We start from the raw sequence: 13,818 nt of genomic DNA, 5'->3' as shown, positions 1-13,818 counted from the left end.
TTTTGTTCCTGGATATGGGTCCTGTATGCTACACCGCTGGCCTCAGTCCGTACTAATAAAACGATCTCCAATTATTTTCCTATATGTAGGGGGACCAGACAAGCCTGTCCCCAGAGCCCGCTCCTATTTGACCTTGCCATTGAACCGCTTGCGGTTGCACTAAGGAGTGCTGGGGAGCTCAAGGGTGTTGATAGGAGGGGTCAAACTCACAAGCTGTCTCTATATGCGGATGACCTGATACTCTATCTGTCCGATCCATATATCTCTATTCCTAAGGCATTAGAAATTATCTCTGGCTTTGGTAAGATCTCTGGCTACAAAATCAAGCTTACTAAGAGTTTGCTCTTCCCTATTAGTGACCAGGCTCGACAGATGTCTTTTGAGGCATATCCACTAATAGAAACTCGTGACACTTTTACATATCTTGGCGTATCAGTAACCCGTAAATACAGTGATTTATTCAAACAAAATTTTAAACCAGCCCTGGAGAGGGCCAAGCAGGACCTTGTCCGTTGGTCAGCACTGCCTATATCACTTGCTGGCAGGGTCAGATCTGTCAAGATGACAATTATGCCCAGGTTCTTATTCTTGTTTCATACAATGCCTGTTTTTATCCCAAAGTCATTTTTTAAAGAGTTAGATAAATCCAAATCCGTCTTTATCTGGAATAAGACCATCCCACGAATAAGAAGGGCTCATCTTGAGAAACAGAAAGAAGCTGGAGGCTAGGGTTAGGGTTAGAGGAGCATGAGCACGACCAAGAACAGGCTGAGTTGGTGGTGGAAAAAACGCAACGTCTATTATATGGCGATACTTTGGATTCAGGTACGACGGCGTTGAACAGAAAGACATGCTGTGTAAAAGTTTAAGTCGCCGCGGCAACACGACCAATCTATATCAGCACTTGAGACAGCACAGAGAAAAGTACGAAGCATGCATGTGAGAGAAAGCCGAGCCGTGTAACGTTAAAGACAAAGAGACACCTGAAAGCCGCCAGAGCCTCATGAAACAACAAAGCACAATTACGCAAACATTTGTAAGTGTCACGGGGAAATCACGGACTCTGTAACAAACTATATAATAACAAATGAAAAACTGAGCAATTATGCTCAGTTTCAGCCCACTTGACATGCTGCTGTGTTGTGCTATGGCATGCTGGAATTTGTCATTTACGTGACAACACCTGAACGCAACAAAGGTTCGCTCCGCTGTGTGTACAGTGCCATGCTGCGCTGCTGTATGAGCAGCGTGTTTGACTGTGCTCTGTCTGTTGATGGTTATTTACACTGTCCATAACAATAACTATGTCAGGTCAGGTCAGTGTCCCCCTGATATAATGTAGGGGAAACACTGAATCAAGCAAGAAGACTAATGATACCATTTATGTATTATATTGTAATCGCAAATCGCGATATTGTCCATTCAGATCGCAATCGCACATTTTTATCAAATCGTGCAGCACTACCAAATTTTCTACAATATTATTGGGCAGCTAATATTTATAAAGTGACATACTGGGTCTCTGCGTCTTATGAGGGGGGTGGACCTGTATGGGTCGAAATGGAACAACATTCCACCCATCCTGTGTCCCTACCTTCTTTAGTATGTGCGCCACTACCAATCAGTAAACAGCACCTCACAAACAATCCTATTGTGAGTGGCTCACTACAAATATGGTCTCAATTTAGGACCCACTTCAAACATAGACAGGCTATGCCCTCTCTCCTAGTCTTGGCTAATACACTCTTTCCGCCCTCACTCATGGATACAGCGTTTAAGTTATGGTTCAGGAATGGTCTGAAACGGGTGAAGGATCTTTTTTAAGGACTGTGTGTTCATATCTTTTGAGCAGCTTGTAAGTGAGTATAATATTCCCAGCTCACATTCATTCCGATATTGGCAGGTAAGTGCCTTTGTTAGGAGGCATTTTCCTTCCTTTCCGTCACTCCCGCCCAATGACTGGATAGATGAGTGGTTGGATGGAGATTCAAATCAAAGAGGGGGAGTGAGCAGATTGTATGAGAGTATTCAAATGATTTCCTCTCCATCACTTAATAATATTAGAGCAGCGTGGGAGTAGGAACTGGGATTTGAAGTCACGGATGGCTCCTGGCGAAGTGCAATTAAGAGAATACTTTCAAGTTCAATCTGTATCAGACATGGTTTGCTCCAGTTTAAAGTGCTCCACAGGCTCCATTTGTCTAAGAGTAGACTTGCCAGGATGTATCCAGATGTGGATTTAATCTGCTCCCGATGCTGTCAGGCTCCGGCCACCCTCTACCATATGTTTTGGGCGTGCCCAAAGCTAGTACAGTTTTGGTCTTCACTTTTTGACACATTTTCTTATATCTGTGACAAGGAGATAAGCCCTGCCCCTGAAATTGCGTTATTTGGTGTGGTCCCTGTCGAGGTGGCGATATCGGGTACACAATCGGATGCCATCGCCTTTTCATCCCTATTGGCCAGGAGCCTTATTTTGTTTAACTGGAAGTCAGTTATGCCTCCCACGCACAGGCACTGGGTTGGGGATGCAATGGCGCATTTAAAACTTGAGAAGTTGAAACACCCAATCAGGGGTTTTACAAGGTCTGGCAGCCATTCTTGAAGTACTTTAATTTGGAATTCCCAGCTAGAGACACTGAGACTGCTACTTAATGGACACAATCTCTGTAACATGTTAGAATTTGTATTTTTTATTTTTTTCTTAAATTTTTTAACTAAATGTATATTTATATATCTATATCTATATATATATCTATATCTATATATATATGTATATATATATATATATATATATATATATATATATATATATATATATACACACACACACACACATATACATATATATATATATATATATATATATACAGTACAGGCCAAAAGTTTGGACACACCTTCTCATTCAATGCGTTTTCTTTATTTTCATGACTATGTACATTGAAGATTCTCACTGAAGGCATCAAAACTATGAATGAACACATGTGGAGTTATGTACTTAACAAAAAAAGGTGAAATAACTGAAAACATGTTTTCTATTCTAGTTTCTTCAAAATAGACACCCTTTGCTCTGATTACTGCTTTGCACACTCTTGGCATTCTCTCGATGAGCGTCAAGAGGTAGTCACCAGCCACCAGTTCCCAGAGGTGTTTAGCACTTGTTGGCCCCTTTGCCTTCACTCTGCGGTCCAGCTCACCCCAAACCATCTCGATTGGGTTCAGGTCCGGTGACTGTGGAGGCCAGGTCATCTGCCGCAGCATTCCATCACTCTCCTTCTTGGTCAAATAGCCCTTACACAGCCTGGAGGTGTGTTTGGGGTCATTGTCCTGTTGAAAAATAAATGATCGTCCAACTAAACGCAAACCGGATGGGATGGCATGTCGCTGCAGGATGCTGTGGTAGCCATGCTGGTTCAGTGTGCCTTCAATTTTGAATAAATCCCCAACAGTGTCACCAGCAAAACACCCCCACACCATCACACCTCCTCCTCCATGCTTCACAGTGGGAACCAGGCATGTGGAATCCATCCGTTCACCTTTTCTGCGTCTCACAAAGACACGGCGGTTGGAACCAAAGATCTCAAATTTGGACTCATCAGACCAAAGCACAGATTTCCACTGGTCTAATGTCCATTCCTTGTGTTTCTTGGCCCAAACAAATCTTTTCTGCTTGTTGCCTCTCCTTAGCAGTGGTTTCCTAGCAGCTATTTGACCATGAAGGCCTGATTCGCGCAGTCTCCTCTTAACAGTTGTTCTAGAGATGGGTCTGCTGCTAGAACTCTGTGTGGCATTCATCTGGTCTCTGATCTGAGCTGCTGTTAACTTGCGATTTCTGAGGCTGGTGACTCGGATGAACTTATCCTCAGAAGCATTGATAAAGCAAGAAATTCCACTAATTAACCCTGATAAGGCACACCTGTGAAGTGGAAACCATTTCAGGTGACTACCTCTTGAAGCTCATCGAGAGAATGCCAAGAGTGTGCAAAGCAGTAATCAGAGCAAAGGGTGGCTATTTTGAAGAAACTAGAATAGAAAACATGTTTTCAGTTATTTCACCTTTTTTTGTTAAGTACATAACTCCACATGTGTTCATTCATAGTTTTGATGCCTTCAGTGAGAATCTACAATGTAAATAGTCATGAAAATAAAGAAAACGCATTGAATGAGAAGGTGTGTCCAAACTTTTGGCCTGTACTGTATATATATATATATGTATATGTGTGTATATTTTCTGTTATGTACTTCTGTGATTTATGTGATTATGTTGCTTTATTTTCATGTATCTTGTGAATGCTGTTTGTGACTTTGTTGATTGTATTGTATGTGAAAAGCCAATAAAAACATTTGAATAATAAAAATGACCTTAAAAGTATTTCCATTTATTTTCATCAATATTATTTCTTTGAACCCAACTGAATGACCTGGAGGGTTACAGCAAATTACCTAATTTCAAGTACAAGTCCATAACAGAGTGTTACAAACAGGAAAATATACACATCTTTAAGGAAATGTTGCACTTACAAGCTCCTTTGTTTATTTACCACTTTAGTCTTTGTAAAAATCGTTTTCTTTTATGATTTACTCTCCTTTATAATTCATGTTTTATCCATGTTAATATTTGTTATCCTGTTAAAATGTATATTATGTATTTATACATGTACTTACATCACAATGTGTTACACAACAAACCAGGAGTACTGTCACCACAGACCTTTGTCTTTTACAGTACATGGGGAACACTTCAGTTCTTAACAGTATGACAGACACTATGTTGTTATTAACATTATATAATTTCTTTATCATTACAGTGTATTTTGTTTCAATGTGGATGTTTTGGAGAAGATATTTTGTTTCCATAGCTGACATATCACAGTTACATTTTAGTTAATACATCAGTTGAAAATGTGGCGAAAAAAATGTCAGGACATTCCTTTACATAACAATTGTTTCACTTTATTGTTCATGTGAGCAAAAACAAGTGACAGTCCTACATTCTCTCCCTGTCCCTGCTTTCAAACCACAATTAAGATGGGATTACTGTTTGAACTTTTGTCATGTCCCTCACATAGACACATAGACAACAACATATGTCATGTATTGTAGCTTAATTCCTACACAAAAATGACAGTGTCGGGGCTTAAAGTGAAAAATTTGTCAATCGTTCTCCGTCTATAATTTTATGCCCTACTTGAGCCATGCCCACCTCTATTTATTTTTCACCCCTCTCTCCAGTTCTGCTGTATTAACACCGGGTTTTAGTATATTTTGCTTCCATCTTTCTGCCCTGCTCTACTGTACTTCAACGCTACTTAGCTCTCTCTCTACTCTACCAGTAGACTACCACATCCACCTGTTGCACAAAACGCACACAGCAGTGTTTCCCCTAGGATGGAGTTGTAGCAGCGGAGGTGAAGCACACGCATGAAAAATAATTTTCACATGCGTGAAACTTTTTTGTATGCTTGCAAAGCAGCCTGCTGGGATGTTTCCAATCTATCTATTGGCACCAGAAGGGCTCTTTAGGACTAAGTACATACAGTACATATGTGCACAGTATGAGCAGGTGAAATGTCTGTCTAGCTTACATATGAGGTGTCTCAAGATTTAGGAACATACAATTTTATTGAATATAATAAAGTAAAAAGTCACATGACATGCTGCTGTTTTGTGCTATGACCTATTTAAGTGTTGGAAGTTGTTATTTACGTGACAACGCCTGAACGCAACACAAGCTTAGCATGAGTGCCGTGCTACGCGCACAGACAAACAGCAGTCTGTTTGTCTGTCTATTTACACACTGTCCCTTTCAATAACTCTGTCAGCTGACAAACTGCACCGGGCAGTTTGTCAGCTGCATCAGGAAAATGCGGCCCGAGCCGCTCTAGCGTGCTCACCTGTGTGTGTGGCGGAACTCCGCCGTGCGCGATACAGAGAGCAGAGGAGAATTGTTAACGCGTGACCATGTAGAGACGGAAATGACACGATGGCATAACACCATAAATAGTATATTGTTATGTTATTATATGAAGCGTCTGTCGCGCAAAATAATATCAATGGGGGCTGTGGGCAGGACATTACACAGTTGTGCCTGTGACTTCAGGCAGAGAGACCGCTGCATCAGAGCAGAAGAGCACGTTTATTTTATCAATTAGTTATTAACTTTTACTATTTTTAGCAACTTGCCCGATTGAGTTGTTAGTTTACATGCCCGACTGTGAGTTTTACTTGCCCCGGGCAATCGGGCAATCCTTATTGTTGAGCCCTGAGCTTTAATTTGCTCTAAATTTTAATTGCTTCATTGGGTTTCAGGCCCGAAGGGGCAGACCCCTATTGAGTTTGCGTGGGTTTGTTAGTATAAGGGTTCAAGCCCAAAATGGCAGAACCGTGATCAGTTGTGATGCACTCTGTTATAGCAGTGCTGAGAGCGAACTCTATATAATAATACGTATTTAAATCACCCCAAGTATACTGTATAGTATGTTCTGTAAAAAACATTTTTTATATCAGCGCATATCAGAAAAGCCCCAATACTGATATGTCTATGACAGGCCCATATCAGCTGATAAAATTGGTCAGCTGATTTAATATCATACCTTTGCTTAATTAACTATGAGCTTGGCAAGAGACATGAAACTTGGCTGTGATGGTGGTCCTATAATTAACAGCCAAAAAAAAAGTGAAAATTTTGAGAGGATGAATGATCTGGTCCTGTGCTGAATGGAAGGAATTCTTAAACGCATCTACATCTCATTGTGTTCTACAAATAAAAGTCTCTTGGACAACAAAGATGGATTGATTGATGGATTATTTTTTCAGTACAGTAATATGAATAGAGTTTTTTTGGATTTTGACTCCAAATTTGGTACACAGTCTTGTGAGACTGAGATACACAATCCAACCATAAATGAGCAAGATTGGTCAAAAAACATGGCCCCATCAATCAGAAAGTATTTGCAAAGGGCAGATCCTGTACGCAAGCAAGTTTCATTGATATCTGAGAAATGAAAATGGAGCAAAAGGCAGGACTATGAGTGTGCAAGTATTAAATTCTGAAATGATCAAACAAGTGTGTGATTAGTCTCACTTTTTTTTTCTTTTTTTTTTTTACAAAGTTAAACCAACTGATGTGAGGTGGCTCAGCTTTGTGAATCCCCAAACCCACTTGCTGTGACAATGCTAATTGCTGCACCACTCTGCTACCTATATTTTAGTCTTTAAGTTTTATTATTTTTCATTTTATTACTTTTGATCACCATTTGTCTTATATTTGTTCTTGGTGGCTATGAGCATTTTTGTAAATGAGGTGTCTGTCTCAGTGTATTTCTATGTTAAAATAAAAGTTGAATGACTGAAAGATGATCTACCACTAGGTACCAGCAGTGAGCCACAGGATGTCTCACAGATTTACCGCAGTATAGAAAAAAAAAATTTTCTGTGAAACTTGACACCTGAACAGTCCACTTAAACACTGTGTGTTTGCCCTGCAGTGTACTGTCCTTCTCACTGTGAGGATACAACAATAAGTATCAACATTTCATTTATTCATCTTTGCCTGTGTCTTTGTGTGTGTGTGTGTTTCCTCAATTAAATCTCCCCTCAGGTACATCTGAGCATGGAAGTGCAAATGCAAATGTGTAAATGCAGGGTGTGACGAATCAGCTATAATCAGCTCTATGCAGAACACCTGCACTTCTTTAAAATTATTTTCACTATGTGTGTATATGTATATATGTATTTATTCATATATGTATGTGTCTATGTCTGTGTGTGTGGTAAGACAGATTGATAAAGGTTATTTGTCACTCTCAAGCTTAGCTGTTGATTGATAAAACTGTATGTTGACACAGTGGGTTTTCTTCACACACTCTGTGTGCGGCTATTTTTTTTAGAAATTGTGACCATCCGCAAACTTCTGGCATCCACAGTCTCTCCACCCCCTACCCTGTGGGGGTGAAAGGCAGCTGTGTCATGGAAATATGACAAAGTCAAGTCAGTTCAAAACAGTTAAACTGTACAATGTAGTTCTTACCTTGTGTTAATTGCTGACAAAAAACTTAAAATAAAACGCTTGAGACAATAAGAAAAAGAAAAATGAAAGAGAGGTAGATGAGAGACTAAATTGGAAAAGCTTTTATATTTTTGTTGTGTATATTTTTGGGTAGAAAGGTAGTACAAATATTGAGTTATGGATTTTCAGTCTATGAAAATTGATATAAAATTTACTGAAGCAAATAATTCTCCACTGCAGGTTTTACAAACTGCTTTTATGTATTAATAAAGTAAAGATTTTCAAACACATTTCAGCACTTTTGTTTTTATTTTCAGTTAAAGGAAACTTGAAGCAATAACATGCTTCAATAACATGAAGCAAACCTATAAATACAAGTATGGTTATATTTGTATGTATAGACTGGCACCGCTGGCTGATAGTGTGAAAGAGAAAGAAAAAAAAGTCTATAGAGAATAGTAGAGCAGGTTTGTTTTGTTGATCAAGTTCTCGGGAAAGCGGAGGAGGAGAGGGGAAAGAGGCGTGGCCAGTTTCAGGTGGAATTCCCCTGAACTCACCTGAGTCCGTTCTCCACTCCTTTACAGGAGTATAAAGCGTTACAGGTGGTTAAAGGAAGAAACAGGTAAATCTTCCTCAGACATACAGGTCACATAGAGAACAGCCAGAGGAGAGCACTAATACTTTAACAGTGGGAATTCCATAATACATGCTCATACTGCGCATTGTCCTGGAGCATAATTCCTTTGCATCATATTGTGGCTCTTGCTGTTAACAGGTAAAAGATATTTGTTACCTATTTAATTGAAATATTACAGTGGTCATGCTTAGAAATGGTACAGATTTTGATTATACTACAAAAGTTAACAACATGTTTGTTACACACTACAAAAGCTGTTCTTCTCTGTTTTTTTAACTGGTGTTTATACAGATATTTTCTTCTGTGGTTCGCAGTGTCTCCATGTCATCTCCCTGCCTCAGCAGCATCCTGACTCATGCTAACCTCACCATGTATCAGACTGGCATCCCTGATGTCCTGTCACAGCAGCCTGGTGTGCTGCCCAGCATCAACACCCTGCAGAATTACAGCTCCAACATAAGCGGTAAGAGGATTTTTAACTGCTGCTGCAGCACTCATTTGTCTTATCATCGCTTTAAGAGAGCAGTTGTTTGTGTGATAAGATAAGATACACCTTTATTGATCCCACAATTGAGAAATTCCAGTGCAGCACCAACAAATCTTGAAGCGTCTTGGCGGTGAAGCCGTTGTTAACCATTATAGTCCAGTCTGAGTTCAGTGGGCAGTTTCAGCTGAAGACTAATCTCACAGTAAACATGACCCTTTATTTTCAAACTTCAGCCAGTGGGACCATTAGCTCACTGAACTTTGCTTTGACCGCATTTAGACACCGTTGGCTCAATCATTTACCAGGCAGTCAATGTTTAACTTGGCATAACCGTCAAACAGAAAAATACTATCACCTCATAGACGAAACAGCTCGGGCTTTGTTTGTCTGACCTTAGAGACACAAATCCAGAGTGGGCGATGATGCAGACTGGTATTAGTCCACATCACTGCGAGCTGAGCATGTACACATGCAAATAAATTTACATGTTTTGAAAGTAAATTTAAGAAGCAAGTTTTGACATAGTCTTGGTGTAGTTTGAAAGAGACAACTGAATTTACAAAAATGTATGAAACAAGATCATGATTTTACATGAAAATATAGTTTCTAAATCTGTCTCTGTTATGTCTAACGTGCTTGCCAGGGCAATTATAGCACTTACTGGGATCATTTTATAAACACACCTTCTGCACTCTATACAATATCATGTAATTCCTGCCTCTCTGTCTGCAGGTCAGTGGTACAGGCACATCAGCCCTCACTGCTGGACAGCAGACAATGTTCTGGAGTGGATCAGTGACCACGTAGAGAGCACCAAGTTTGATGCAAGCATCCTGAGTCTGGCCTACTGCACCATGGATGGCCCTGCTCTCTGCCAGATGACCCGGGACCAGATGATTGAGGTCTTCGGCCCGCAACTTGCCCCGCACCTCCACCAGAGTCTGCAGGAACATAAGACCAAATATGGTAAAGCTCAACCTGTCATGTGAGAATGAATTGTAGAACTTTAGAGCTGCAATACATCCATATGTAGTTCATGCCATTTGAGTGCTGGGTTGTACTTGCAGTGTAAAGATTTTATTAAGTTCAGGGTTTAAAGGTACTATGCGCCAAAATCAATACAGCATATTAAAATAAAACTGGCCTATTTTGTGACAGATTATTCAAGTCAAATTTTCCAGTTATATGTCAATAAACCTAAATGTTTACAGTCAAAACATATAGATTTGGCCTCTGTTGGTACAGGAGTTCTCTTCTCGCGAATGAATGCTATGCCTGAAACAACAAATTTTCTTATCTCTTCTTCTCAGAGCTGCAGAGCCTGTCAGGACCAGAGCTGAATGAGACCTGCCAGCTCCTAGACAACTTCCTGCACAACCTGAACTTCCCTCTGCTCAGCAGCATTAGAATTGGCCAAGGTACATATTATATCGAGATGTTACATATGCACATAAAATCAATACTGTGTGGAAATAATAGGGCTAACAATGTTACTTACTATTCACAGCTGAGGAGGCCATCAGCAAGAGGGAGTTTGACTACAGGGATGATTATGATCTTACTAGTCTTACCATAGAGCCCATGACACCTCTTGGAGACACCGAGTGCCTGTCTGATAACCAGTCTGACAGCGAGTACAGCTCCTCCTCCAACAGTCAGTATTTCAGCTTTGTTATCTTGCTCAACTCTTCTGCCTCTCAGTTTCTTAAGAATGCAGTATATCTGAAAGATGTCTCATATTTTTTTCAGGTGGCATGTTTGACTTCTCAAGCCTCAGCTCCCCTGAGTCTGGCAGTGGTGAATCAGACCCGGAGTTCTCCTACCCCCTGATTTCAAGTGAGTAAGCCAAAAAACTCATGGTTTGTATGGTTCTTTGCATTCCACAGTCTCAGCAGTGCTACTGAGTTTAAATAAACGTCTGACAGTTAACCGTTGTGTTGTCAGAGGTGCACATCAAAACAGAGAAAGGAGAGTCTCGACTCAAGCGACCCAGGGGGCGACCTCCCAAAGCCAACAGAGAGCACAGCAACAGCATTTATGAAAATCCAAAAAAAAACAAGCATGGTAAGGTCAGCATACTGTTATTCATCATGTAAAATACTGTTCAAAAGGCTTCTTTACATCAACACTGCTGAGCTGTTTTACAGATTCTACTTTGCATCTTTATCAATGTGCAGATGCATATCTGTGCTACATCCATGCACACACAAAAAGACATTTAGCTCATGATGACCCACTGTTTGTCTGCAGCGCCTCGTGGCACTCACCTGTGGGAGTTCATCAGGGACATTCTGATCCACCCAGAGAGGAACCAGGGCCTGATGAAGTGGGAGGACCGTCGCGAGGGTGTCTTTAAGTTTCTCAAGTCTGAGGCCGTGGCTCAGATGTGGGGCCAGAAAAAGAAGAACAGCAGCATGACGTATGAAAAACTCAGCCGTGCCATGAGGTGAGTTCGAGGAGGAATTCCCAGCTGTTTCATCAACTTTCAGTTGTATCTGCCTTAATTGTATGACATTGTGGCTGGGTCTAAAACAGAAAACAGTCAGAGGTGTCATTTCTGTTAAATAAGGAGATGTTACAACACAGACGGTCATCACAGATTGTGTAGATTTACCTTCTTTGGTCAAAATGAAAGGGCTTCTGCAGTGATTTCCCACACCCCCACTCTGTATCACAGGCCTTTTCCTCTAACTTTGAAGTCTCTGAGCCATGATACAATAACCCTGATGATGTCAGCTGACAAAGGTCCTCTTCAGCCACAGAAGGACATTATAACTATTTAATACTCCCTGTGACTGATCAATTGATCTTGACATGTAAAACTGGTGAAGTGCCCCTTCAATCCTGGTCTGGTCACCAGTGGAAAAAGTACATTTAAAGAGGATTAGGGGCCACTTTTTACATTTTAATTTACTAACAAGTGCTTTAAATGAGTGAAGTGCAGCAGATGATGAAGGGAACCACATACTTTGTGCCTGGACTAACTAACCCTCCTCCTCCCTCAGGTATTATTATAAGAGAGAGATCCTGGAGCGAGTAGATGGCCGGAGGCTCGTATACAAATTTGGAAAGAACTCCAGTGGCTGGAAGATTGAAGAGATTGCCATGGGCATGTGAGACATCAGTCACCGAGCACGTAGAAGCCAAAAAGCCAATCAAGGCAGTAGTTCAGAACTAGAAATACTTGTGTGGCCTGTCTGAAAAAAAATCCTTGCTTTCCCAGATGTTTAAGACACTAACTTCCTCTTAGAAGGAAGGTGTTGCAGAAAATGTAAGCCAGTGTTTTTGGCTCTAGTAGGTTTTATGAACCAATATTAATATTGTACCTGTTTTATGCTTTTGATTGTCACTTCAGAAACCTAACTATATGCACAGTAACCAAAGTGGGCATCATTTTGGATGCTGTAAGCACCTAAAGGCTGAAAAGGCTAACTATTTACAAATGTACAGAATTCACTCTGCTGTTTGTTTTGAGCTGAAGTTAGTGTAGTGATACAGGACTGGCTCATCCTCATCTGTCACTGTTTTTTTTAGTATATGGGCATTAATGACTGTACTGTGGTGCTCAAATGTCTAGAATGTATCCTTCTTTTTCTTACTTTTATATTACTTTCTTGTTATGAAAGGGTATAACTTTCACTATCAGTTTTCCAATCACTTATGGATCAAATTTGGAAAAGTCCTCTGCTGGTGAACTCAATGTGAAGGACAATGATAGAATTAGGGTGAAATAGTGATACAACTTCACATTAATACAGTAATGATGTGCACTACATGTCTATCAGTATCACTTATTTTAAAGTGTGTTTATACAAAGTACAAAGGAGTAACTATATCACGTCTCATATATGATCATCACCTGTAAAAAGTGTTTGTATAAATCAGTCAGATATCAGCTGCATGTTGTGTGATTTTTTTTATTTGTTAATGTGATTAAAGAGATACTTTGCTGATTTTCAACCAACATTAACATTGTTAAGGTACCCCATGTGCTGCCAGCTCCCGGAGGTCCCTGCCTGTCCATCAGCCAAAATCTGCCAGATGGAACATGTCAGCAATGATGTGAAATGCCATATTGTTGCTCATGACAAGGGCAGGGAATTCCTGCCGCTGAGGAAGGGGGGGATGCCAAACACTGTTCATCTGCACAGACTCCCCACACTGGTTGAAAATTGGGAGTAAAGTATTCCTTTAGTCCACTTTGCTGTCTTCCACTTTATACTGATAAATGTGTATACCTGTAAAATACATCTCATTATATCTATAATATCTCTTAAATAATTGCTTTTTTTCTTTTCTTTTTTTCTTTTTTACAGAAATGCATGTTAATGTGTACTTGCTGTTTTGAGATTAATTTTTAAAACTGAACCCAGGGATCTTATTGGTATATCTGTAACCATCATGAAGGTTGGCAGATGTGATAATGAAGTGCAACTCTGAGTGTTAAATTTAAACAATGCTAAACAATTATCACCCACTTATTGTATGCAGTACTCCTCTAAAATATCCTCTTCATTCTGATGGGTATTTAGCCAATATGAAATCACAGGAGGGAGAGAATATTATACATTTGCAGCTGACGGCCTTCTTGCTCTGAGTGGGACTTCAGTTACTGAAAGATTAATGAGTGCACCAACTTGGTAATTAGGACAGCAATTATTAGTTGGGTAGGGACAAGCCTTGAAT

At 40.2% G+C, this 13,818-nt stretch overlaps 1 protein-coding gene across 2 annotated transcripts; it reads left to right on the top strand.

The window, feature by feature from the left end:
- The first annotated feature begins 8,579 nt into the window (after positions 1-8,579).
- elf3 (E74-like factor 3 (ets domain transcription factor, epithelial-specific)) lies at positions 8,580-13,399 on the top strand. Of its 2 annotated transcripts, none has more exons than XM_033633872.2 (9): positions 8,580-8,783; positions 8,937-9,108; positions 9,865-10,098; positions 10,443-10,550; positions 10,640-10,786; positions 10,882-10,968; positions 11,077-11,196; positions 11,383-11,578; positions 12,138-13,399. In XM_033633872.2, exons 2-9 carry the CDS (start codon positions 8,967-8,969, stop codon positions 12,247-12,249), a joined length of 1,146 nt encoding a protein of 381 aa, XP_033489763.2. In that variant the 5' UTR covers positions 8,580-8,783; positions 8,937-8,966; the 3' UTR covers positions 12,250-13,399. The 2 variants fall into 2 exon arrangements, with proteins under 2 accessions (XP_033489763.2, XP_033489762.2); XM_033633871.2 differs by having other exon boundaries at positions 8,581-8,783; positions 8,960-9,108.
- The last annotated feature ends 419 nt before the right edge of the window (positions 13,400-13,818 follow it).

The sequence above is a fragment of the Epinephelus lanceolatus genome, chromosome 1 (assembly GCF_041903045.1).
Source record: "Epinephelus lanceolatus isolate andai-2023 chromosome 1, ASM4190304v1, whole genome shotgun sequence".
Lineage (NCBI taxonomy): Eukaryota > Metazoa > Chordata > Actinopteri > Perciformes > Serranidae > Epinephelus > Epinephelus lanceolatus.
Note: the sequence above shows the minus strand (reverse complement) of the source record. Positions and strands in the feature narration are given on the sequence as shown.

Bases quoted from the DNA above. Each gene is read 5' to 3' on its own strand.
- elf3 (XM_033633872.2), top strand. From the start codon at position 8,967: ATGTCATCTCCCTGCCTCAGCAGCATCCTGACTCATGCTAACCTCACC. The intron at 9,109-9,864 runs GTAAGAGGATTT...CTCTGTCTGCAG, and splicing joins TTACAGCTCCAACATAAGCG to GTCAGTGGTACAGGCACATC. The intron at 10,099-10,442 runs GTAAAGCTCAAC...TCTTCTTCTCAG, and splicing joins GGAACATAAGACCAAATATG to AGCTGCAGAGCCTGTCAGGA.